The sequence below is a fragment of the Juglans regia genome, chromosome 13 (genome assembly GCF_001411555.2).
Source record: "Juglans regia cultivar Chandler chromosome 13, Walnut 2.0, whole genome shotgun sequence".
NCBI lineage: Eukaryota > Viridiplantae > Streptophyta > Magnoliopsida > Fagales > Juglandaceae > Juglans > Juglans regia.
In genome coordinates, this window is record NC_049913.1 from 31,551,899 (window position 1) to 31,575,275 (window position 23,377).

The 23,377-nt window shown below is 32.2% G+C and overlaps 2 protein-coding genes and 1 long non-coding RNA gene across 9 annotated transcripts; all 3 read right to left on the reverse strand.

Annotated features, from left to right (window-relative positions):
- Positions 1-72: 72 nt before the first annotated feature.
- LOC109006143 (protein NTM1-like 9) lies at positions 73-3,950 on the reverse strand. 3 transcript variants are annotated; one of them, XM_018985332.2, is made up of 4 exons: positions 3,650-3,950; positions 2,723-3,009; positions 481-723; positions 73-371 (listed from the first exon to the last, which is right to left on the reverse strand). In XM_018985332.2, exons 1-4 carry the CDS (start codon positions 3,807-3,809, stop codon positions 102-104), a joined length of 960 nt encoding a protein of 319 aa, XP_018840877.1. In that variant the 5' UTR covers positions 3,810-3,950; the 3' UTR covers positions 73-101. The 3 variants fall into 3 exon arrangements, 1 of the variants encoding a protein (XP_018840877.1); XR_004798079.1 differs by lacking the exons at positions 73-371; positions 481-723 and adding an exon at positions 1,766-2,044 and having other exon boundaries at positions 2,136-2,935; positions 3,650-3,945; XR_004798078.1 differs by lacking the exons at positions 73-371; positions 481-723 and adding an exon at positions 1,768-2,044 and having other exon boundaries at positions 2,136-3,009; positions 3,650-3,943.
- A 5,364-nt stretch (positions 3,951-9,314) lies between these two features.
- LOC109006142 (NAC domain-containing protein 91-like) lies at positions 9,315-20,551 on the reverse strand. Of its 4 annotated transcripts, XM_035684554.1 has the most exons (7): positions 20,351-20,551; positions 19,524-19,819; positions 18,777-19,073; positions 18,381-18,665; positions 18,111-18,302; positions 17,772-17,915; positions 16,497-17,696 (listed from the first exon to the last, which is right to left on the reverse strand). In XM_035684554.1, exons 1-7 carry the CDS (start codon positions 20,511-20,513, stop codon positions 17,685-17,687), a joined length of 1,389 nt encoding a protein of 462 aa, XP_035540447.1. In that variant the 5' UTR covers positions 20,514-20,551; the 3' UTR covers positions 16,497-17,684. The 4 variants fall into 4 exon arrangements, with proteins under 4 accessions (XP_035540448.1, XP_035540447.1, XP_035540446.1 ...); XM_035684555.1 differs by lacking the exons at positions 16,497-17,696; positions 17,772-17,915 and adding an exon at positions 9,315-10,291; XM_035684553.1 differs by having other exon boundaries at positions 16,497-17,915; positions 19,524-19,807.
- Positions 11,114-13,479, reverse strand: LOC109006144. 2 transcript variants are annotated; one of them, XR_001998605.2, is made up of 3 exons: positions 13,191-13,474; positions 12,531-12,813; positions 11,114-12,030 (listed from the first exon to the last, which is right to left on the reverse strand). It is a non-coding gene; the product is annotated as an uncharacterized LOC109006144 (long non-coding RNA). The 2 variants fall into 2 exon arrangements; XR_001998604.2 differs by having other exon boundaries at positions 12,531-13,479.
- Positions 20,552-23,377: the final 2,826 nt, after the last annotated feature.

Below are 23,377 nucleotides of genomic sequence, written 5' to 3' on the forward strand. Positions count from 1 at the left end.
ATAATTTAATATTTTTAAATCTTAAAATAATAATAAAATATTATCTTATAATATTTTATTATCTCAACTCAATTCAACTCAACGTGCAGCTTGTTACATTATCAAACTTCACTTTTTGAAATATAAGCATTATAGCTTACATGGTTACAATTACCGAGTGGCATGGCGTTTGATGTTGTGCAATCGAAGTTTAGTTTAGGGAAAATTTCGGGAGATGCCAATGCCGAAGCTATCTCAGACTCGAAGAAGCATTCTTCAAATGATTTTGCAGCAGTAGATCTGTTGAGTAGTGAAGTCGATGAGGGGGTCAAAATTTCAAAATCAACAGGATTTTGCAGCAGCTCGGAGATCATTTCTAGGTTCAGATCCTCCTGCGGGAAGGAAATATAAACGAAAAAGTGAAGTGCTTAAATTAATTGACTGCGACTTCAAAATTTTAAGAAATAGAAGGTTGAAGCTGAAACTGAAATCCATTCTCACCTCGGTAGCTGCATCTTCTCCCAATTGATTTTCTGCAGCGTGAGCCCAAAAACATATGTCACCACAATCCACAGGTGTTGTGGTAGATATTGTTTCATTAAAAATCTGAGGTGTTGTAGTAGCTTCAGCTTGAACTTCGAATGCTGTGGTAGGAGAGGAAACAGCAGTTCCGGCAAAATTAAACTTTGGATCTGTGACGCTCTTTTTCTGTTTATAAGATAAACGACAGAGTACGAAGGGTTTCTGCATAAAGTGAATCGGGGAGTTAGCACATAACTTATGTCTAAGATTCATTTCAATAAAAGAGACATGTTGCATTTACATGATCTTCAAAATTTCTCGTCATAATATGTATACATATTTTTTTCAATTTTTTTATGTTTTAATTTTCAGTTTTTAAAATTTTGTTGGTTTATATATATATATATATAAATCTTTTGTCTTTAAACACTAATTATGGCTTATGGATGATAGCAACATTCCCATAAATTCATAATAGATTTCAAGCACATATGCTCAAATTAAGATAAATCTCTGTGATCGCTTTTGGTGGATTTGATTCCCGAATTGGTATGTAAAATAGGGATTTGCTTTTGCTTTTATTAATCTTAGAGCATCATTCCCATCCGCTTTCTCATATGTGATCGTTAGTTAAATTATAGGAAAAAAGCATCAAATTCCCTATCGTAACTTTTGATTTTAGGATGTGCTGTACACATCCTAAATCATTCTTTTGATTTTTTTTTTCTAAATTTATATTTTAAAAGAATATAAAAGGAAGAGGGAGAAAAAAAATAATAAAAAAATAAAAAAATATTATTTTAATAAAATAGAGAAAGAAGAGAGAGTGAGACATAAAAAGTTTTTTAAAAATAAGTAAAATTTAAAAGAAAATTTTAGGAAATATGTTTTTTAGCCAAATTATAGAAAAATTTATAAGAAGCATAGGGGAATGTTCTTTTAGTCTGCCGACCCATGCTTGGTCTATTTTTTAGGGTTTTTATTTTTAAACCAAAATATAGACCGGTACGAAATATATATAATACATTTACTCGCCACTGGGCTTGTACAGTACGATATTTGAAACACTGAGCAGGAGCCTGCATCCTTCTACCACGCATTGTCCGGAATCCATACAGGGGCAGGGGCCCCACCTTGTAGGGAGAATGTCTAGCGAGGGCAGGGACGGGGTTGGGTTTGGCTGATTCCAACAAAGCCCCGCCTCCCGCTCTGCTATATATAAAAAATAAAATTTAAATATTTATATAAATAAATATATTATATATAAATATATACAATTTATTGAAAACTTGAAATTATATTTAAGTTATTAAATTGTCTTAACCTCCTACATTAATTTTTATATAAGAGATCAAGCCAATCCAATTTCCTAAAGCGGCATCCGCTCTTATTATAACAGTCCCTCACAATTTCACCACACTTGTAACAACTCCCACCATAACCCCTGGCATCCTCCCTCCTCCACGTCCACTTCTCCTGCCGCCTCGGCTAGTTTGCATAGGACCCTCAGATGGGCCTAATGATATCAAGGGCCTTGGTGCAGCTGAATATTTATATAAATAAATATATTAAATATAAATATATACAATTTATTAAAAACCTAAAATTGTATTTAAGTTATTAGATTTTCTTACCTCCTAGATTAATTTTTCTATAAGAGATCAAGCCAATCCAATTTCCCAAAACGGCGTCCGCTCTTATTATAACAGTCCCTCACAATTTCACCACGCTTGTAACAACTCCCACCATAACCCCTGCATCCTCCCTCCTCCACGTCCACTTCTCCTGCCGCCTCGGCTACTTTGCATGGGACCCTCAGATGGGCCTAATGATATAAAGGCCTTGGTGCAGCTGCGCTTGACTCAATCAGGTACTTCATTGCCGCCTAGATTCTGGAATCCCTCAGATGGAATGAAATATTGGTGGACGACAGCCCTTCCCCACGCACCATTGTCAGGGATTATGAACTCGACCCCTTTTGTCATTGAACCAATTCACTGTCCTGCTCAGCCTCTCCACCCATCTTCTTGGTTATGCAAAATAATTTGTATACATACATCTGATATGAACAGTATTTTTACCCAGTATTTTTACATCTGATAAGGGTCCATGCATGTACACTAATTAAACCCTTCCTTTACTCCTCAATGCAGATCTACAACTAGTGTTTTTTTTAAAAAAAAGAAAAAAACAAACTAGAGACCAAAAACCAGAAACTAACCTGACCGGGGAGGGTGCCATCGAGTTCCTTCAGGGTTGTGCAGTACTCGTGCATTACCCAATGGGTTATATTGCCTGGACGAGTCCCTGTATAGAATACCAGAAAGTTTTTCTTGCCGATCAATCCTGAGTCCGACATGATTTTCTTTGGCTGACCCGTCACTTTCCAGAATCCAGCATTGGTTGACCTTTTTGATCGCTTCCCATTCCGATCCTGTGGCAAGAAGAGCCACCACTCTGGATAATCCAGCTTTATGCCGCATATATACCACCAGAATAGGCACAAATCTTGAGGGCCAAAGACATGTAGTAGAAGTAGAACACTTTTAGCAGACTATATATGGCTCCTATACATATCGATCCATGTCTCTTCACATTTTATAATCAAAACAAACTAGAAGGGGTGAAAGAGTACTAAGAAACTCAAAAGAAACATTAATAGTTGCAAATTCAAGGCGGACCGAACCGAAGTGAGTGAAGAAGTACTAAATAAGTTCATCTATTTCACCAAAATTCATATTCATCGTCCTTTAAATCGTATCCTTCCATCGTTCTTGTTGATCGCAACAGTAATTGACAGTGAAAACTTGATTATTAATAGTCATTCATGCAAAATATATTCATATTCATGTTGAATTAACAGTTTATCCTGAGAAAAGTTAAGCCTGAAGATGTGATCAACTTAAATCAGTCTTCTAACTGGGTTCTATAAACATAAATTAGTAAAATCTTTGACAGAACATCCTAACAACAATTCCCAAAAATAAACATAAAAAAAGATTTAAGTTTTCCTACTTTTCAGGTCGAAGTACTGCCAAAGAATCAAAAACTTCTGCAGAAAAAAATAAAAACCATGAATCTGGGTTTGTAATAATAAAGAAAGTGCTTGAAATACGGACAAATTCACCCAGAATAGTGAGATACGTACTTCTCAAATCCCAGGGTTCCCATCCGCAATTCTGGGCTTCGTAAATGAAGTCAACTTCACGATCATTCCCAGTGATTTTGGACCTCAAGAAATCCATGACCTTCTCGTCCGAGGGACTGAATCTCATCCATTGTTTCAGGTTTGGAGGCAATTCACCCATCACTCACACAAACACCAGCTGCAGAAAGTGAGGAATTAAGGAAGGAAAGGAAGAGAGGAAAGATGTGTGGAAGTGGTGTGGTCTTGACTCTTGACCATTGTCACTTGTGTGGATATATATAAAGTCGAGCCGCGTTTACAAATCAGGCCCCTAACTTCTTGATGAAGCTTGCACTTTAGTTAGAAGTCCGTTTGTCGTCATATCATCCTTTCTTTCCATTTGAGCTTGTGGATGCTATTGTGCCGCCAGTTTTGACTGTACGTGCTAATTAATACAAATTTTATTCTTTTTTATTGCTTTTATATTTTTTTAATATATTTAAATATTTTTAAAAAATAAAAAAGTATATCAATAAGTTAGTTAATAATTACTTTCTTAAATAGAAAATAAAAAAATAAATTAAATATATAAACAGTTAAAATAAAACGACATAACAACATTATTTTGAACATAGTGTTATAGTTATTTTTTTCCAATAATGACGAGCAAATAATAACCAACTGTCAACTGATGTGATAAATCTTTTTACTGTCATTTATACAAGTACTAAGTCAAAATAACGTGTAAAAGCACGTTTACTTAGTTAGATTAAATAGTTATTTTATAAAAATAATATATTTTTTATTAAATTTGTAAAAATAATTAATGACATATATAACTTAGAAGACATTGCTTCAACTTTTATACAAGTAATATAATTAATAGAATATTACAAATAAACTTTATCAAACAAATTAACTACTATAATTAATACTTTAACAAAATGATTGAGTTTGCATCATCAAAATGATGATATTTAATGGCGTGTTTTGGACCAAATGGGATTTATTTTCCCTTTTTTCCTATATATTTTGTTGGATAACTGTATAACCTCATTGAGAATATTTCACTATTGTGATTCTGTTTATAAAATTCTAATACTTAGGATTACTAAGTTGTGAAATTTATTTTCTTATTTTAATGTTTTTTTTTTTACCCTTCTTTTTCAGATTAGGCTTGTTTTAATGTGTTTTATTCTCTTTTGGGCCCAGCCCATTCGGATTTGAAGCCAAGCCCGTAGCCTGCAGCCCAGTCCTCCCTTTCTCTCTAAACGGCGTCATTTTGGCCATAGCCCTTAGGGCTTTATTTCTTTTCCTCTGCGCGCCGTCTACTGCTTTTTCTTCTTCTTCTTCGATTTCATCTTTCTCCTCATATAAAAATGGTGTCCTATCCTCCTACTTCTTGTGCCTACGCTACAGCTCATGCCAAAGAAGGACCTACTGAGGTAGCCAACCAAGGAAGGGACCAAGTGTTGTGAAATACTATGCAAAGTACACACACCAACGATGACAAATAAAGTAAAAGCAACACAATCAAGAACACGACACAGTATTTACGTGGTTTGGCAAATTGCCTACGTCCACAGAAGCTGCAGAAATCTTATTAACCAGAGGAGATTACAATCACTCAATCTCAACTCACACTCTCTAGGGCTTTTGCTCTCTCACACAATATGCACTTACAAGACAATTGTTCTCTCTCAAAATATGCTTCTGACCGTTCAACACAAGTCTAATATGACATATATATAGTGAGTGGCGCTGGAAACCCTAATTTGGCAAAATCTGCGTACTTCGCTCGAGCGGACTGTCGAGCTCGACTCGAGCGGAGTGTCAAGCGAACACTAGGGTTTGTGTCTTGCTCGAGCGGAGTGTTGAGCGAGACTTGAGCGAACCTCTCTGACTTGCCTTCGCTCGAGCGGTCTGTCGAGCGAACTTGGCTCGAGCCAACTTTCAGCAAACACTTTTTCAGCTCCAAACCAGTCTCCACATATACCCCAACACCAAGCACTAAGAGCTCCACCTACTTACTGCTTGAGCCGACACCGCTCCTGCACTTGCAAGAAGAAGAGGGCCCACTTATCAAATGAAGACAAATTCTGCATTCAAACCAAAAGCTCCCATTTTTCCCTAATCTTAAGAATCCGAAGCCAGTATAGACTTATGGAACATGGTCAGCTAGCTAAAGGCCAGCTTCAGTTCTAGGCAGCCAGTAGCAGTTCCTTTACCAGTTCCCATTCAACATTCATTCAAAGTATTCTCTATGTGCGTGAACCCAGTTAGAAATTCTTTCATTATTCTAATCACCTTAGTGGATAGAGAGAGAGACATCCAAGTGGTGGTGCGGTTGTGTTTTTTTTAGTATTTTTTTCTTTGAGCTTGAGTTTAAAGCAGAAACACAGCTAGTGTGTGTGTGCGAGCGCGAGAGAGAGACTGCAAAACCCAACGATGCAAACCCGAGATAAAAGTTTTGGAAATTGAGGCAATGGTTCGTGATGGAGACGATGATACGATGTGAACTTGGCGTTAACTTTAACTGGAAAAAAAAAAAAAAAAAAAACGTTAAAACAAGGTTTTCCGTCTCATAGACGCTTTATATATATAGATAGATAATGAGAGTGTTTATACAACTATAATGAGAGTAATATTATTTCAAATTTTTTTATTATTTACAAATTGATACGTTATTTATATCATAAAATTTGATTGATAAAATTTAAATTTTAAGAATTTTTTTTTAAATCAAATTATATTGTGTAAATATTTTGTTAAGTATATTATCATACCAATTTATAAATAGAATTTTCTTTTCTTAAAATATGAATGTATAAAAAATTATAAGTATATTAATCATTATTTATTTTTAATGCTGTCATTTCTTATGAGTTATTACCTATTAGAATGGTATTAAAAGTATTGGATCGAACTTAAAGGTTTGAACCTTGCTTACTTGAAATTAAACAATGGAGATCAAAACGTGATTATTCCGGGATGGAACGCTTTTTGTTTGGAACGTGATTATTCCGGGATCAAAACGACGTATAGATACAATGGAACGCTCTTTGTTTGGTTTTGAAGACATTTTCAAAGAACTGATGGGCTGAATCACTGCATGTGCAAACCCTTCACTAACTAAATAAAATATTATTATAATTTTAAAATAAAATTAAAAAAAAATTAATTAAACTTACCCGTACAGTTTTCAAATAAAAATCGTACGTAATATTGCTCTTTCTATTATAACACGAGTCCGGCTATCTATACGCTTTAAAAACGCGGTATTCCGGTGCTGATGTGTCGCTGCCACATTATTTATTGAAAAAAAAAATAAAAAAAACTGGACAAATTCCAGCCGTTTACTTATTTCTCTTTCCGATATTTTAGCAAGAGCAAACAAAGTCACCATCACCTTTACAGATAAGAGAAATTATGTTTGTAATTGTGAGTGTGTAAGTATCATACAGTCGTTTTAAAAAAATAAATAAATATAAGATTTATAAAAAAATTAATTTTTTAATAATAAATCTTACATTTTTTCAAAATAATTGTACGATATTTATACATTCCACAACTGTATGTAACATTATTCTACAGATAAAGATTATAATGGGATGCCAAAGGCATGCCAAATGTTTGGCGTAAATTTTCACATATTGTTTGATTACGAAATTCAGATGAAATGAAATATTTTATTAAAAATTAAATAAAATGTTATTATAATATAATTTTTAATATTATTATTATTTTAAAATTTAAAAGAATTAAATTATTTATTATATTTTATGTAAAAATTTTAAAAAAATTATAATAATAAAATGAGATAAAATAAATTTATATATCCAAACGATACACAAACCGAGCCTCAAGGTACGTTTGGAATTAAAATTCCTCTCAACTAATCTCAATTCATCATTACAACTTTTTTAAATTCCAATACAAAATATAATAAATAATTCAATTTTTTCAAATCCTAAAATAATAATAATAAATAATAAATAATATTCTAACAATATTTTATTATCTCAACTCAACTCAACTCAACTCAACTCATTTCAACATCCAAACGCAACCTCAATCTACAAAAAGGAGGTTTTGGATTTCTTACACGTCGGATTTAAAACCTTTTTTAACTTTCCATTCACAATCGAAGCACACCATCGATCCCGGTAGAGAGGCCCTATGAAATAAATATGGTGGCAAATTAGGTTTGGAAATTGCCACGTCAACGCATACTCTTCTTTGCATAAACGTGTCCAAAATCGATTTCCACCCAAGTAGCAAGTACCCAGCTTTAGTTACGTCACATACCATCCCTTTTAGATCTGAGCCGAGGACCTCCTCTGCTCGGGAATGCACATTAAACACTGAACGAGTATGCTTTTCGAAGAGAGGAAAAAAACCTAATAAATGGTAAATATGAACCCCAAACCGAAATGTAGCGCATAAAATGTGTGTTATGATGATTTTCCAGAGATAATGGTGCTGTCTAAAGTAGCATACAATGAAAAAAGGCATTAAACAATAGTGAATAAGTGTGGGCAGATTATGGGGTTCTCATAGAGGACACTCGGAAGGATCCTTGTTGGGAATTCAAGATGGAGTGTTAGGTTTGTGTACAGACTACAGAGAAGCAAACAATTTAGCACATAAGCTTGCAAAATTAGCTTTTTCTTTTTTCTGAGGAGAGGGTGTGGATACAAGAAGGCCTTTTACAGATTGCTAATTCAATTCTTACTGAAAAATATTGTAATGATTGAAATGTTACTGATTGTTCAATGAAGGAAATATTTTTTTATTCAAAAAAAAAAAAAAAGGCACCATCAAATTGGTTCTTTTTTTTTTTCTTTAAAAAAAATTATATATTGGAAGGTTACATATTTTTGTCTTTTGAGCTATTTGGTATTTTACTTCCAAGATAAATCAACATGCTGCATTATCAATTCCATCAAAACTATTTTTGTTTTGGCCTTTAAACTTTAGATATTTACATTTTTCAACCCAAACTATCAAAACTTAACGCATTGCACCCTTAAACAGACAAATTTTCCTATACTTGACACTCAATTCAAATTAATATGGTCGTTGGAATCAATAAAAATGAGGTGACATGTCAAAATTTTGACGGTAAAACCTTAGTAGATGGTGTAAAGTGGCAGTTTTTAAGAGTTTAAAGTTGTAATACGTGAGTTTTAGTAACCGTCCGTATTGGTAGCTTGAGGGTATAAAATGTCTTTATCCCCAATTTTTGCTTACGTGATTTAGCGAAAACCACAAGTTAACCTTATTTGTTTATAAGGATTTTATTTGTCCGAGTTTATGGTAGATGTTTCAGATGTTTTTTATTTTTACTAATTTGTAGTTCCAATCTGCCATGTTTGTTGTAGACTAGACGATGTGGATTTTTTGTTTTGTTCGACTTCCTATATATATATATATATATTTCTTATTGTTTTATTTTTTATTTTTTATATCAATCTTCTGTTTTGTAGATTTGTTGAACGATCGAAAAGTTTATTCCCATAGAGCCTTGAATAATTGGAAGATCCTTACCACCATGGCAGGGGATAATTTTGTAAATGGAAACAAGTATACCATATTGATTTAGATTGTGTCTTAAGTAAAACAAAGAAAGTAATCGATGCATCAACTTCAATGGCACCCAGGCATTAAGAGATCTTCCCTCAATTATCCTAAACTCTTAAATTACAAATATAAGAATTTCATGTCTTTATGCGTACTAAGAGAATTGCCTTCAAACCAAACACAACATTATCTCACAGATTGTCTATAATTCAATTACAAACCAAAGTTATTTACATGCAAGATAAAAAAGTAGGTTAAACAAAAGTACACGTCTTAATCAATCTTCCACGCCTGCTAATCTTCCCCTAATAATCGTTCAGCATGATATCATACGTGAAACTTCATGGACGTACCCTTTTTTAGGGCATCATTAGGTTATTGCTCGATGGCAGAGATGTAGAGAAATTCAAATTATTGGATACATTATGTTTTTGGAGGATGCTTGGCTCGTGGACTGTTTTGGCTGGTATATTTGTCGAGTCTGAGACTCATCAACATGAGAAAAAGGATTTGGGATATTGAGTTTGTGCTTGAGTTATTGGACAGCTGGGAAAAATTTGGGTAATCGAAAAGAATTTTAGATGGTAACGAGTCTGGAATTTCTCTGTTTTAAGTATTATGCGTTGGATGAGATTCGAAAAGAAAGAGGCTAGGTTTCTAGAAATTGGTTGGAGAGAAATGCATGTCCAGGAGAAAACCTTTTTGAACAACTTCCAAGGAGGTTGCACATGGAATTATGTTTCGATGGTAAAACCTGGAATTGGCAGTGGCTTCATAAAATAGTGTTGATATGGTGTTTAGATCTTGGAGTTGGAAATGGAAGTGAAATAGAAACTGAGCAAAATATATTGAGGTTTGGGATACTAGTTGGGAAATAATTGTCTTGCATAAGTATGAAGATTATGAGAATTTGAGCCACTCATCTAGTGAAGAATGTCAATAATTCTTTGGACTACAATCTGATCCTTCGATCTGATTTGAAGACCCTCCCATACATACCATGTGGAATTCCAAATTTAGCAACCCTGATGAAGCCTTTCTATTGCTGATTTCTTTAGAATCTTGAAATGTTGACTCAAACTGTCAAGAACAATGCAAGGTTAGGATTCAAAAGACCAATAAATCTGAAAAATATAATTCATATAAAACTCATTCAGTTTAACTGTAAGTTTTTTGCAACCCACACCATTCAAGCTGCAATTGACACAACTCAACACAGTTTATGGGTTCAACTTGCAACTATCAACCAAAAAAGTACTTGAGAGCACCCATTTACCAGTGGGTTGGCCATTTTTGTATCTGGGCCACTGCATGATCCATTGTCCACCAAAGTGAGATTCTTTTGACTGCCAAATGTATTTGCAAAGTTCTAATTTTATTTTTTTTTATAAGTAATAACTTTATTAAGCACAATGTAATAGGCAAAGCCCAAGTACACAGGAAGTATACACAAGAAACACCTAATACATTCTAAAACTTAGAAAAACAAAGACAATAACTCGTTTACAGCCCCACCCTTCAGTACAATAGCAGAGAACTAGCTAAGTAGAGTGCTTATAAAAAACTTCCAAAATGCATCTCTATTGCGTTCTCAATCATTAAAGCACCTCTCATTAACATAATCAAGTTCTAAAATTGGGAAATCATAGCCATATGTGTTGAAACGCCTTAATGGAAGGCCCAAACCACATAGCCTATACTTCAAAAGGACTAGTCAATGATATAATTGGATCCCCATTGAAACTTTATAAAGAGCAAGAACTTCTCATTCTCAAACAATGTGAAATCTCATACATCACCTACACTTATTCTTATCATATGGGGTATCACAATCTACACCCCTTAAATTCCTAACGTTCTCGTTGGGCCAGTCCATTGTATGTGGCACGGTTCAAATCCACATTTTTTTTTTCATCGGGCCAGTGCAGTTGATTAATTAAGTACTTATCTTTATCTATTCATTTTTTTTTCATCAAGATGATCTGCAACTAGAAGCATAAAAAATGACCTTTGAGCTGCAGCAAATTGTAGCTTGTGAAGTTTTGACACCCTCAACTTCACCACACAATACCCTTACTGCATGATCCATTGACCTTAATAGAAAACAAAGTAAGATTCTTTTGACTGAAACTTATTTTGAATGTACTCACTAGAAAAATCAAGTGTTAAATTTGAAAACTCATAGCCATATGCTATGACTTGAACAACAATCATTGTTGGACGTATTTTCAGTATGGTGCTAGTGAGCCCGCCGCATATGGCTATGAGTACATTCAACACTTGATTTTCGTAGTGAGTACATTCAAAATATGTTTATCAGTCAAAAGAATCTCACTTTGGTCTCTATTAAGGTCAATGGATCATGTAGTAAGGGTATTGTGTGGTGAAGTTGAGGGTGTCAAAATTTCACAAACTACTATATGCTGCAGCTCAAAGGTCATTTTTTATGCTTCTAGTTGTAGATCATCCTAATGAAAAAAAAAAAAATGAATAGATAAGATAAGTACTTAATTAATCGACTGCACTTCTAAACTTTCGGAAAAAAATTAACAACTGTTTTATCAATTCTTTTCTCTCATCGGTAGTGGTAAGTTCTCCCAAGTGATTCTCCGCAGCATGATCACTACAATGTTTGTCGTAGTAGCTTGCACTTCTGATGCTGGGAATACCGAGACCAGAAGTAGCTCAGACTCTGATTCTTCAAGACGAGATTTGGATGTGGCGGGAGATGAAACAGCAGGCCCAGCATCATTAAAGTTTGGGTCTTTAATACTCTTTTTTTCTTGTTTATAAGATAAATGACAGAGTACAAAGGCGCTCTGCATAAAGTTCATCGACAAAGTGAATCAGGCTGATCAATACCAACACATTGCGTTACTACAAAGTGCGGTTTAAAAATGTAAAGATTTGTATCAGAAAGGTTAGAGCTATGACAACAATGAAATAGAGGGATTTGTCTTCTTTCTTTTTTTTTTTATGAAAAGGAACAATGCAGCTGTTCTAATTTAATTGGACAAATAAACCAACAGACTTCCTCTTTAGAGTAAGGGCAGCTAAAATTACCAATTGAAACATATGAATAAATCCTCAACTCGCTCATTATGCTGACCCCAAACAAAAATTTAACAGATTTAATAGATTCCGCACCCCTAGCTAATTGAATAATTAAACTTACTAAGAGGACCCCCCACATACGGTTGGCAGAAAGATAGTGTCAAATCCACACGAAATAATGTTGCACGAAATTCAGCTTAGCAATTAAGATTAAGAAGAAAGGTGAAGCCAGTAATAATATCACAAACCAATCATTTTAACCCACCTGATCGGGATGCGTGCCATCGAGTTCTTTCAGGGTTTTGGGTTACTCATGCAATACCCAATTGGTTTTCTTGCCTGGACAACGCACTCTATAGAATACCAGAAAGTTTTTCTTTCCAATCAATCCCGAATCAGACATGATTTGTTAGCCTGACCAATGACTTTCCAGTACCCAGCATTGGTTGCCCTGCTCGATCGATTCCCACTCCGATGCTTCAGATCCAGTGGCGAGAAGAATCACCACTCTTCATACTTGGTCTTTATGCCACATGAATCAAACCAGACTAAGCACAAAGTTTGAGGGCCAAAGTGAGTAAAACACACGAGCACAACATGCAGGACATGATTAAGAAACAAATAACAATAAAGGAAAAAATTCAAGATCCAAACGAGAAAATCAAATGGTCATACAGAGGCAGTGCTATTTTATTGGTCTCACACCGATTTAATATCTTGAGAGCAAGTTAAACAAACAGTTATCCCAAAAGGTTAAGCCTGCAGATATGATCAACTTAACCAGCTATGAATTCTTCCAACAGAGTTCAATAAACATACAAAAATTAGCAAAATCAACGACATAAAATCCCAACAACAAATCGCCAAAAAAAAAAAGACACGAATCTGGGTGTTTGATAACAAGAAATGGGAGAATATACGTTACTTTCAAAATCCTAGGACTCCGATTTGCCATTCCGGGCTTCGGGAATGAAGTCGACTTAAATCAACATTCCCAGTGATCTTTGCCCTCAAGAAGAAGTCGATGACCTTGTCATCCAGTGGATCAAATCTCATCCATAGTGGCAATTTCGGAGACAACACATCCATCACATTCACGAACAAACAGAACTATAATTGAACTAAAGTCTAAAGAGCGACCGATACTGAGAAGAAGCAGTTGGCAACTCGGTCTATTATACAGGGGAGCTAAACTCCAAAATATTCGAAACGGTCCTTAACTTCTTGAACAAGTTCAGTTCAGATTTCAAAAACAAAAAACAAAAATACAAAACCAAACTTATTCGTTACGTTTGCACTTTATACGGGCTAGTTTGGACATTTCAGTATTTTAATCCCAGCTGTGCTCCGTCAGAGCAGCCCGCTCATTTTAACCGTTAGATCATTTTTGTCTTACGTGAAGTGTCAAAATGAGATGGTAAGTTGAGTGGGTAAAATAATATATTTTTTTAAATATTTGGGATTTATTTGGATATAGAGATGATCTCATCTCATTTTATTGTATCATTATAATTTTTTAAAATTTTTATATAAAATATAATAAAAATTTTGATTTTTTTTAAATCTTAAAATAGTAATAATATTAAAAAATAATATTTTATTCAACTCATTTAAAATTATTTTATCTCATTTCATCTCATCTCATTTCATCTCATTTCATTATCTAAGATGTTTTAAAAATTAAGTGAAAAAAAGTTGAATTAAAATAATATAAAATTAAAAATTACTTAGATATATTTTTTTAATATTATATTTTTTTAGAATTTATAAAAATTATATTGATTTTTGTGTTCTATTTTAAAATTTATAAATATGGTATTATTTTTGTGTTTGAATAATTATTAGGTAATAATTAGATGAAAAAAATTGAAAAATTAAAAATTTGAAATTAAGAATTATTTTATATTTGAATAATATTTAAAAATAAAATTATGAAAAGTTTTAAAATTTTTAAAAATTCTATATTTCATCTCTGTGTCCAAATATGTTGTTGCTTCTTCCGTTCTTCGTATCATAGCTCTAAAATACGCGGGTTTGATTTAATTCTTTAGAACTTGAGTTTTTTTAGATAACTTTTGCATATTATTATCTTAATTATAAAGATTTTTTTAAGCAAATGTTTTATCTTACCAAAATATATATATAGCAAAATAAATCTTTAAAGATAAATAATATACATGATCATTATTATTATTATTATTATATTTTAATGCGATATTAATCAATTGAAAACTATTTATTATTTAAGAAAAATTTTACCCATCATCTTAAAGACCACACTTTTTTTTTCACTTATAAAATATGTAGTGTATAGATTGTGAATAGAAGAATTTAATTAATTTAAGAAGAATAAAAAAATAAAAATAAATGTGATATGTAGTGTGTATGAGTAGCAAAATTCATTATTCAATACATATCATTCAATTATTAGATGTCAAGTGAAGAGATACCATGATAATAGTGATTAAGGGCCCATTTGGAAACACAATTGTTCTAAGGTATTTTCAGATATTTTCAAATTCAATTTTTCCTTACTCATTTCTAGCAACCTGATAAAATATCTTAACTCAAACTATTTTATTATTATTCACAAACTATTTTAGTATTATTAACAAAGAGAAAAAATATTTACAACTATGAATTTTGCAATCGCAGCATAATCGTTTTGAAAAAAATGAATAAAATATGAGACTCACTTGAAAAAAATTAGTTTTCTAATAGTAGACTACACTCTTTTTCAAAATGATTACGCGACGTTTATACACTTCACGGTTATCTGTAAAATTACTCATTCACAAATATTCTAAGATATTCCTAATATCCAAAACAACACTAAGGTTTGGTTTTGTTTTACAAACCTTTCAAACTATCTCATATCAATATCTAAATATCATTCAAAGTTTAAATACAAACATTTTTCAATTTCAAATTTTTAATATTTTCATCTAATCATTACAATTTTTCTAAACTACTAAATAAAACACAAAAAATAATTCAATTTTTTCAAATCTCAAAACAAAAGTTATATTCTAATCCTCTTTTAATTTTATCATTTTTTATTCAAATTTTTTCTCTCTTATTTTTCAAAATTCTATAAAGGTCTTAACTCAAAATATTCAATTACTAGTTTTAAATTATTTAATTTTTTTTATAGTTTTTTTTTTTAATCTCATATAACCAAACGAATTCAAAGAGATGGAAGAAAACAATTTTCTATCTCCAAAATTTTGGCGTCCTTTGAATTTAAAATTCATTTCATTTCAATTCATTTTATTTTATTATTATAATTTTTCAAATTCTCATATAAAATATAATAAAAAATTTAATCTTTTTAAATTTTAAAATAATAATAATATTAAAAAAATATTTTAATAATATTTTATTTTACTATTTACAAATCATCTCAATTCATCTATAAATCCAAACCCTCCCTCTATTGAACAGAGCACGTGCGCCAGTCAACAGAGGGGCATAATCAACCTTGTGTAAACCAGTCCAATCCAGTCCACTTGGTCCCTTGGATTGCAAGTTATAAACCAATTTTCTATAAATTCCAGAACTTTCTTCTAACCCCATTTCTATAAACCAATTTGGTTTGATTTGGTTTTTTATTTCTTCTCTCTTCTAGAAATTTGTCCTAGCAACATTTCTAAACTATTATTAGGATTAATCGTTTATTTTTTTCGATAATAAAATAGGCACAGTCAATTTTCTTAACAATGGTAACTTTTAGTAGTGTGATGTTTAATGTTTATGTGTATGTATGTATTTTAGAACTCAATTTATATATTTATTTCTCAATAATCACTTAGGCAACAGTTTGATCCTAGGCATTTGACTTGACCCAATTACCCAACAAAAATTAATTGTTTTGAAAACGAGGCCACTCTAGCTTGTTGATAATCCTACTAATTTTAAAGAATAAATATAGATAAAAATTACTATTGAGAACATTCATTTTACACACATGATGTGACATTATCTAAACCACACATCTCTCTAATGAGTATTGGGAACCATGCAGTGAGTGTAAAATATACACTACTATAATGACTTCTCTCTAGCATTACTCAATTTTAAAACCAACAATTTAACACTTAAAAAAAAGAGTTTTGCTACAAAACAACAACTATTCACACTACACACCCCACACTAATAACTTTTTCATAACATGTGAAGTGTGAGGTGGTGAGTAATAACTAATAAAAATAATTTTTCCAAGATACCACATAGATATAGATTGTATCCAAAGTAAAACAAAGAAAGTAATCGATGCATCAGTTTCAATGGCACCCAGCCATTAAGAGATTTGCCTCACTCGAAGGTATAAGATAAAATAAACTTTGTGTCATCATGCGTAATGACCAACAAGACCGTCTTCAAACCGAACAATACCTTATTTTTACATATTGTCTATAGCTTAAGTACAACCCAACGTTATTTACATGCAACATAAAGTACCTTTAACAAAAGTACACGTCTTAGTCAATCTTCCATGGTTGCTAATCTTCCATGATCACTTACGTGGTGATGCATTTTCGCCCGCTGTAAATGTTGTCGCGGAATTACTCCATGAAGTCTTGACCAGTTCTTGGAAGGAGGTAAAACCAGAAAAATCCCAGATCGAATACACAGATCACACTACACTGAATTTGTGCAAATGTAGTGGGGAGAAGAAGAACCCTGCCTAATCAGGTTCCATATGATGATTAGAGCCTGTTTTTCAAGTCCAAATAATCATTTGGTATAGCATCATTCATATGATTATATACACCTGATTTTTTTTCTAACCAGGTTTCGGATAATCATTTGATTTGGTAATATCCCTATGACTATAAGAATCTTATTTTAAGCAGGTTTAGGAATCATTTCATATGGCGTCATCCATATGATTATCAGTGGTTCTGATAATCGTTAAGATGATATCATACATGAAACTTACGAGGTTTCATGGATGTACCCATGTTAGGGCATCATTAGGTTAAGGTTCAATGGTAGAGATATGGAGAAATTCAAATTGTTAAGACACATTAGGGTTTTGGAGGTCGCTTGGGTTGTGGACTGTTTTGGTTGGACGGCTGGGAAAAGTTCGGGTAATTGAAAAGAATCTAGAATCTTCTCTGTTTTAAGTATTATGCATTGGATGGGATTCAAAAAGAAAGAAGCGAGGTACCTAAAAATCAGTTGGAGGGAAATGCATGTCCAGGAGAAAACCTTTTTGAACAACTTCCAAGGAGGTTTTACATGGAATTATGGTTCGGTGGTAAAAGCTTGAATTGGGAGTGGGTTCATAAAATAGTGTGATATAGTGTTTAGATACTGGAGTTGGAAATGGAAGTGTATTAGAAGCTGAGGAAAATATGTTGATGTTTGGGATACTAGTTTAATTGTCTTGATTCAGTATGAAGATTATGGGGTTTTAGGATTGAGCCTGTAGTTAAGACTCATCTTCCGAAGAATGTCATTAATTCTTCGAAATAAAATCAGATCCTTCAATCTGATTTGAAGACCCTTCCATCCATACCATGTGGGATCCCAGATTTTGCAACCCTGATGAAGCCTTTCTTTTCCTGCTCTCTCCAGAATTTTGCAACCCTGATGAAGTCTTTCTTTTCCTGCTCTCTCCATAATCTTGAAATGTTGACTCAAACTGTCAAGAACAATGCAAGGTTAGGATTCAAAAGACCAATAAATCTGAAAATATAAGAAATGTAAAACTCATTCGTTTTACCTGTAAGATTTTAGCAAGTCAAACCATTCAAGCTGCAATTGACACAACTCAACACAGTTTCTGGGTTCAACATGCAACTATTGATAAAAAATGTACTTGAGAGCTTCCACTTACCGGTGCATTGGCCAATTTTTCATCTAGGCTACCGCATGATCCATTGTCCTTAATAGACTCCAAAGTGAGATTCTTTTGACTGCCAAACATATTTGGAACGTTCCCATTGAGATAATCAAGGTCATAGGTGCCATCTGGTGGCTCGGACTGAAGCTCTAACAGGCTCAAGCCATCCTCAAACCTAGAATCAACCTGATACAGGAACATAAACGATCAGATATTTAACAAATATCTCACTAGCTATTGATTTGCAGGAACTCAATGCCTTACCTCACTGTCTGTTGCTTTAGGCACTTCATTTCTTGCAGCGCAAGCATCATGACTAGTTTGGTTACAACTACTGAGCGGTATAGTGTTCAATGTCTTTCTGTCAAAAATTTCTTGAGGAGATACCAATTCCAAATCTAGCACAGACTCTAATTTTTCTAAATAAGACTTAGCTGTGGTAGCTGATGAAACAGTAGGGTTATTGTGTGGTGGAGTTGAAGGCTTCAAAGCATCACCACCTCCTTTTTGCAGCAGCTCAATGATCATTTCTTCTATTTCCAGATCATCCTGATGAAAGAAATATGAATAGATAAGATGAGCACTTAAAACCGGCTGCAGTCCTGAACTTTCAGAAAAAAAATTAAAAAATTTCAAGCTGAAAATCAGTTATTTTCTCACATTGATAGTGCTAAGTTCTCCCAATTGATTCTCTGCTGCGAGAGCACTAATATGTTTGTCATCGTACTTGACAGCTGTTGTAGTGCCGGATATTGTTTCATCATAATTTTCAGGTGTTGCAGTAGCTTCCACATCTGATGCAGGAAATTCTGAGGCCAGAAGTAGCTCAGACTCTGATTCTTCATGAAACAATTTGGATACGTCGGATGATGAAACAGCAGGTCCAGCATCATTAATGTTTGGATCTTTAATACTCTTTTCATGTTCATAGGATAATCGGCAGAGTACAAAGGCGTTCTGCATAAAGTTCATCAAAACAAAGTGAATGAGGCTGATCAAACCTACGAATTGGGTTACTACAGAACTGCATGGTAAAAAAAAGTATAGATGTGTATCAGAAAGGTTAGAGCTATGGCAACAATGAAATAGAAGAATTTGTCCTCGTTTATTATAAAAAGAACAATGCAGCTGTTTTAATAAACCAAGAGATTTCCTCTTTAAAATTAAAATTACCAATTGAAACAGTCCTCAACTCGCTGGTTATGTTGACCCTAAGTAGAAATTTAACAGATTCCATACCCCTTGCTAATTGAATAATTCATCTTTTTAGGAGGACCTCCACGTAAGTTTCGCAGGAATATGGTCTTAAATCCACAAAAACGAGACTTACAGGAATTTCCACTAAGAAATCGAGATTAAGAAGAAATGTGAGGCCAATAATATCACAAACCAATCATTTAAACCAACCTGACCGGGATGGGTGCCATCAAGGTCCTTCAGGGTTGTATGGTATTCATGAATCTTCCAATTTGTTTTCTCGCCTTTACCACGCCCTCTATAGAATACCAGATACTTTTTCTTTCCAATCATTCCCAAGTCAGACATGATTATCTTGTCCTTTCCAGTCACTTTCCAAAACCCAGCATTAGTTGCCCGGTTCGATCGATTCCCACTTCGATGCTTCAGATCCAGTGGCGAGAAGAACCAGCACTCGGAATATGCGGTCTGTATGCCACATGAATCTAAACAGGCTGAGCATAAATCTGAGGGCTAAAAATGTTAGTAAACAGAAACACAGTATGCAGGATTATCAAACAAAGAGTTAATGTGCAGTAAAAGAAGGTAGAAAATTAAAACAACACAAAAAAGAAGAAAAAATTATAAATAATATGATTACGAAACAATTCAAACAAATAACGATGAAGTTACCAATTCAAGGTCCAAATGAGAAAATCAAATGATCATACTGAGGAAGAGCCAAAGATTTTATTGGTGTCACATTTCTCATACCGATTTAATTTCCCGAGAGCAAGTTAAATAAACAGTTATCCCAAAAGGTTAAGCCTGCAGATATGATCAACTTAACCAGTTAATGATTTTTCCAACAGATTTTAATAAACATTAAAAAATTACAAAAAAAAAAAACCAAAATCAATGACATAAAAAATCCAAACAACAATTCGCAAAGAGGAAGACTACATTTCCCGAGTAACAAAGAATCACAAACTTTTGCAGGGAAAAATAAAACATGAATCTGGGTCTCTGATGATAAGAATGGGGAGAAAGTATCTTACCTTTCAATTCCCAGGGCTCCCATTTGCAACACTGAGCTTCGGGAATGAAGTCGACTAATTCATCATTCCCAGTGATCTTTGCCCTCAAGAAGAAGTCGATGAGCTGGTCTTTCGGCGGATTAAATCTCATCCATGGTCGCACTTTCAGAGACAATGCATCCATATCACTCTCGAACAAACAGAATTATAACGAAGTCTAAGCGCGAGCGAGAGTGAGAGATGAAGCAGTGGCCCTTACTTATATAGAGGGGAAATGAGTCAAAAGCAACTCCAACTAGCTTCTTAACGAAGATTGCACTTTAGTCCTCTCAGTTTTAATTTATTATCAAAATGATTCTCTAAATTCGTTTTTATTTTTTTGATACCCACAAGTTTGCGTGGATTTTTTTCTCATTTGGATAAGATTATAAAAAACAATTATTTTGGAATTCAATCTTTGGATTTAAAAAATAAAAATAAAACTTGTACACGTTTTATATTAATTCAAAAATTTAGAATATAATAAAAAAAATATTTTAAAAAAAAATAAATATATATGAAATGATATTTGTGTTTGGCTTAAATAAGAAAATTTGCGAGAAATGTTGACTTGTTAATTTATACCATTTCTAATAATTATCCATTTTGTCTGTTTTTAAGCATTTGAAAACAAATATTCATTCTCTAAAAATAAAGACACAATTATTAACAATATATATTATTTCCATTTAAATATAAAGAAAAAATATATATAAATTGTCCAAATGATATCTTCTAGCAGTTCATTGGGCAAGTGATGCAAGTCAACAGAACGAAGCGTGTGGGGACTAGGAACAGTCCACTTGGATCCTAAGTTTTAGCCCAATTTTAAATGCAATTCTATTCATTTCCTATAATTCTAGAACTTTCTCTGAACACCATTTTTCTAAGAATTACTTTTTCTTCTGTTATTCGTTTTTGGTTCTCTATTCTAGAACTTTCTCCCAGAATTAGAGTTGTTTGGTTAATCAGATCAGATGAAATGTGATGAAGTCATGGTTGCCGTCCAGCAATGATCGGTGGACGTGTTGTCTAATATAAATTTGTATTTTTTCTTTTTTTTTTATATTTTTTAATATATTTAAATATTTTTAAAAAATAAAAAAATACATCAATAAATTAAAAAATCACTTATTTAATTATTAAATAAAAAAATTAAATATATGAGCGATCAAAATGAGAAACAAACTCAAACAACATAATAATATTTTTTAATGAGATAAAAATTAAATTTTAAATAAAATATTATTTTTATTTTAAAATTTAAAAAAATTAAATTTTCGATTGTATTGAACTAAAATAGCAATCACATTTAAATGTGGGAATCTAATTTGATTTCATATTCCCAAGAGAGGAAAAATTGACGTAATTTTGGAGCAAATATTTTTTATTTATTTTTATTTTTTTATGGTGGACAAGTTTCGTTTAGTTTCTTTAAAAAAAAAAAATCAAACTTACGATTCAAATAAAAAAAATAGAAATGATGTTTGTAATTGTAATGGCGGAAACGTCATATGATCTCTTTAAAAAAATAAATAAATATAAAATTTATATGAAAAAAATTAATTTTTTAATAATAGATTTTATTTTTTTAAAAAATAATTATGCACATTTTATGACTATATATAACATTATTCATAAAAAAAATTAAATTTTTTTAATTGATCTCGCTTTTTTTGAGCAAATAATGATGAATTTGTACATTTCAAAACTATATAATTTAGTATTATCCAAAAAAACAAAAGAACCAAAACATAAATCTTGAGAAAAACTTGTCTGTCGTCCAAAATGTACCGCTATAATATATCGCTATGGAAACTTTTTTTTATTTAAAGATTAAGGAAGTAATTTTAAGAATATTGATATATTTTTATTAATTTTTAAAAATATTTAAATATATTAAAAAAATATAAAAAAACTAAAAAATAAATAACTTTATAAACGAGTAGCATTACTCAGACAGTAAAATACCTTCGTACAAGTTAAATAATACAAAAACAATAATCTTTTTGTGCATACAAAGACAACAAGTGTTTTTTTGCTTTGTTTATACAGTTGAAATAAATTAAAATTAAAATTAAAATTAAATAAAATATTATTAAAATATTTTTTATATATTATTTTTTACTTTTAAAAAAAATTAAAAATACACAGTCACTTTTCTAACTATTAAAAAAAAAAACGTATGAATTTGAACGACAAATTGGACAAGTATCATTTTCTTTCTAGATACATATGAAAAGAGCCGTACACTTCCGTAACCCGTGGCCTGGAGTCAGTGGGCAAGTCAGAGTTGTGGGACCGGACCAGACCGGTCCTGTCCACTACCTTAAAGCCAAGTTTTTACAGAGAACTTTCTCCTCACACCACTTTTTGAAGGAGTACTTCTTTTTCCTTCTCCCCCAAAGGATTCCCTGTTGGGGAATTTCGTGGAAATGAACAAAAAAGAAATAAATTAGAATCTTTCTCACTGCATGCAAAAATAACAAGTGGGGGAAATTGTTGTCTCTATAAAGGTCGACAAAAAACATTTTTAATGCACACAAAAAGATAATAAGTATAGCTAAGAAAATGTAAAACACAATATCCACACATTTGTTGAGATGAGATAAAAGTTAAAAATTAAATAAAATATTATTAGAATATATTTTTTTAATATTATTTTTATTTTAAAATTTAAAAAATTGAATTGTTTATTTTATTTTATATGAAAAATTAAGAAAATTATAATGATTAGATGAGTTAAGAAGTTTTGTGAAAACAAATAAGACCTAATTTCTAACTTTTTTTAATTATTAATTATCTGTTTTAGAACATTATTCTTCATTCTCTAAACATAGAAACACAATTTTTGTTCATTTCTAAACTATTTTTAATTTTTCCTTAAACTCATATTTTAATAATATTTCTATGCTATTTATTATGAAGGAAATACTTTATCTTAATAAAAAATAAAATAAAATAAATAATAATCCACCATCTAAAGGTGTGGGACCGGACTGTCTACCA

Coding starts and splice junctions, on each gene's coding strand:
- LOC109006143 (XM_018985332.2), bottom strand. CDS start 3,809: ATGGGTGAATTGCCTCCAAACCTGAAACAATGGATGAGATTCAGTCCC. Junction 3,010..3,649: donor GGAACCCTGGGATTTGAGAA/GTACGTATCTCA, acceptor TTGGCCCTCAAG/ATTTGTGCCTATTCTGGTGG. Junction 724..2,722: donor ATGGCACCCTCCCCGGTCAG/GTTAGTTTCTGG, acceptor CACTTTATGCAG/AAACCCTTCGTACTCTGTCG.
- LOC109006142 (XM_035684552.1), bottom strand. CDS start 20,513: ATGGATGCATTGTCTCTGAAAGTGCGACCATGGATGAGATTTAATCCG. Junction 19,820..20,350: donor GGAGCCCTGGGAATTGAAAG/GTAAGATACTTT, acceptor TTTAGCCCTCAG/ATTTATGCTCAGCCTGTTTA. Junction 19,074..19,523: donor ATGGCACCCATCCCGGTCAG/GTTGGTTTAAAT, acceptor AACTTTATGCAG/AACGCCTTTGTACTCTGCCG.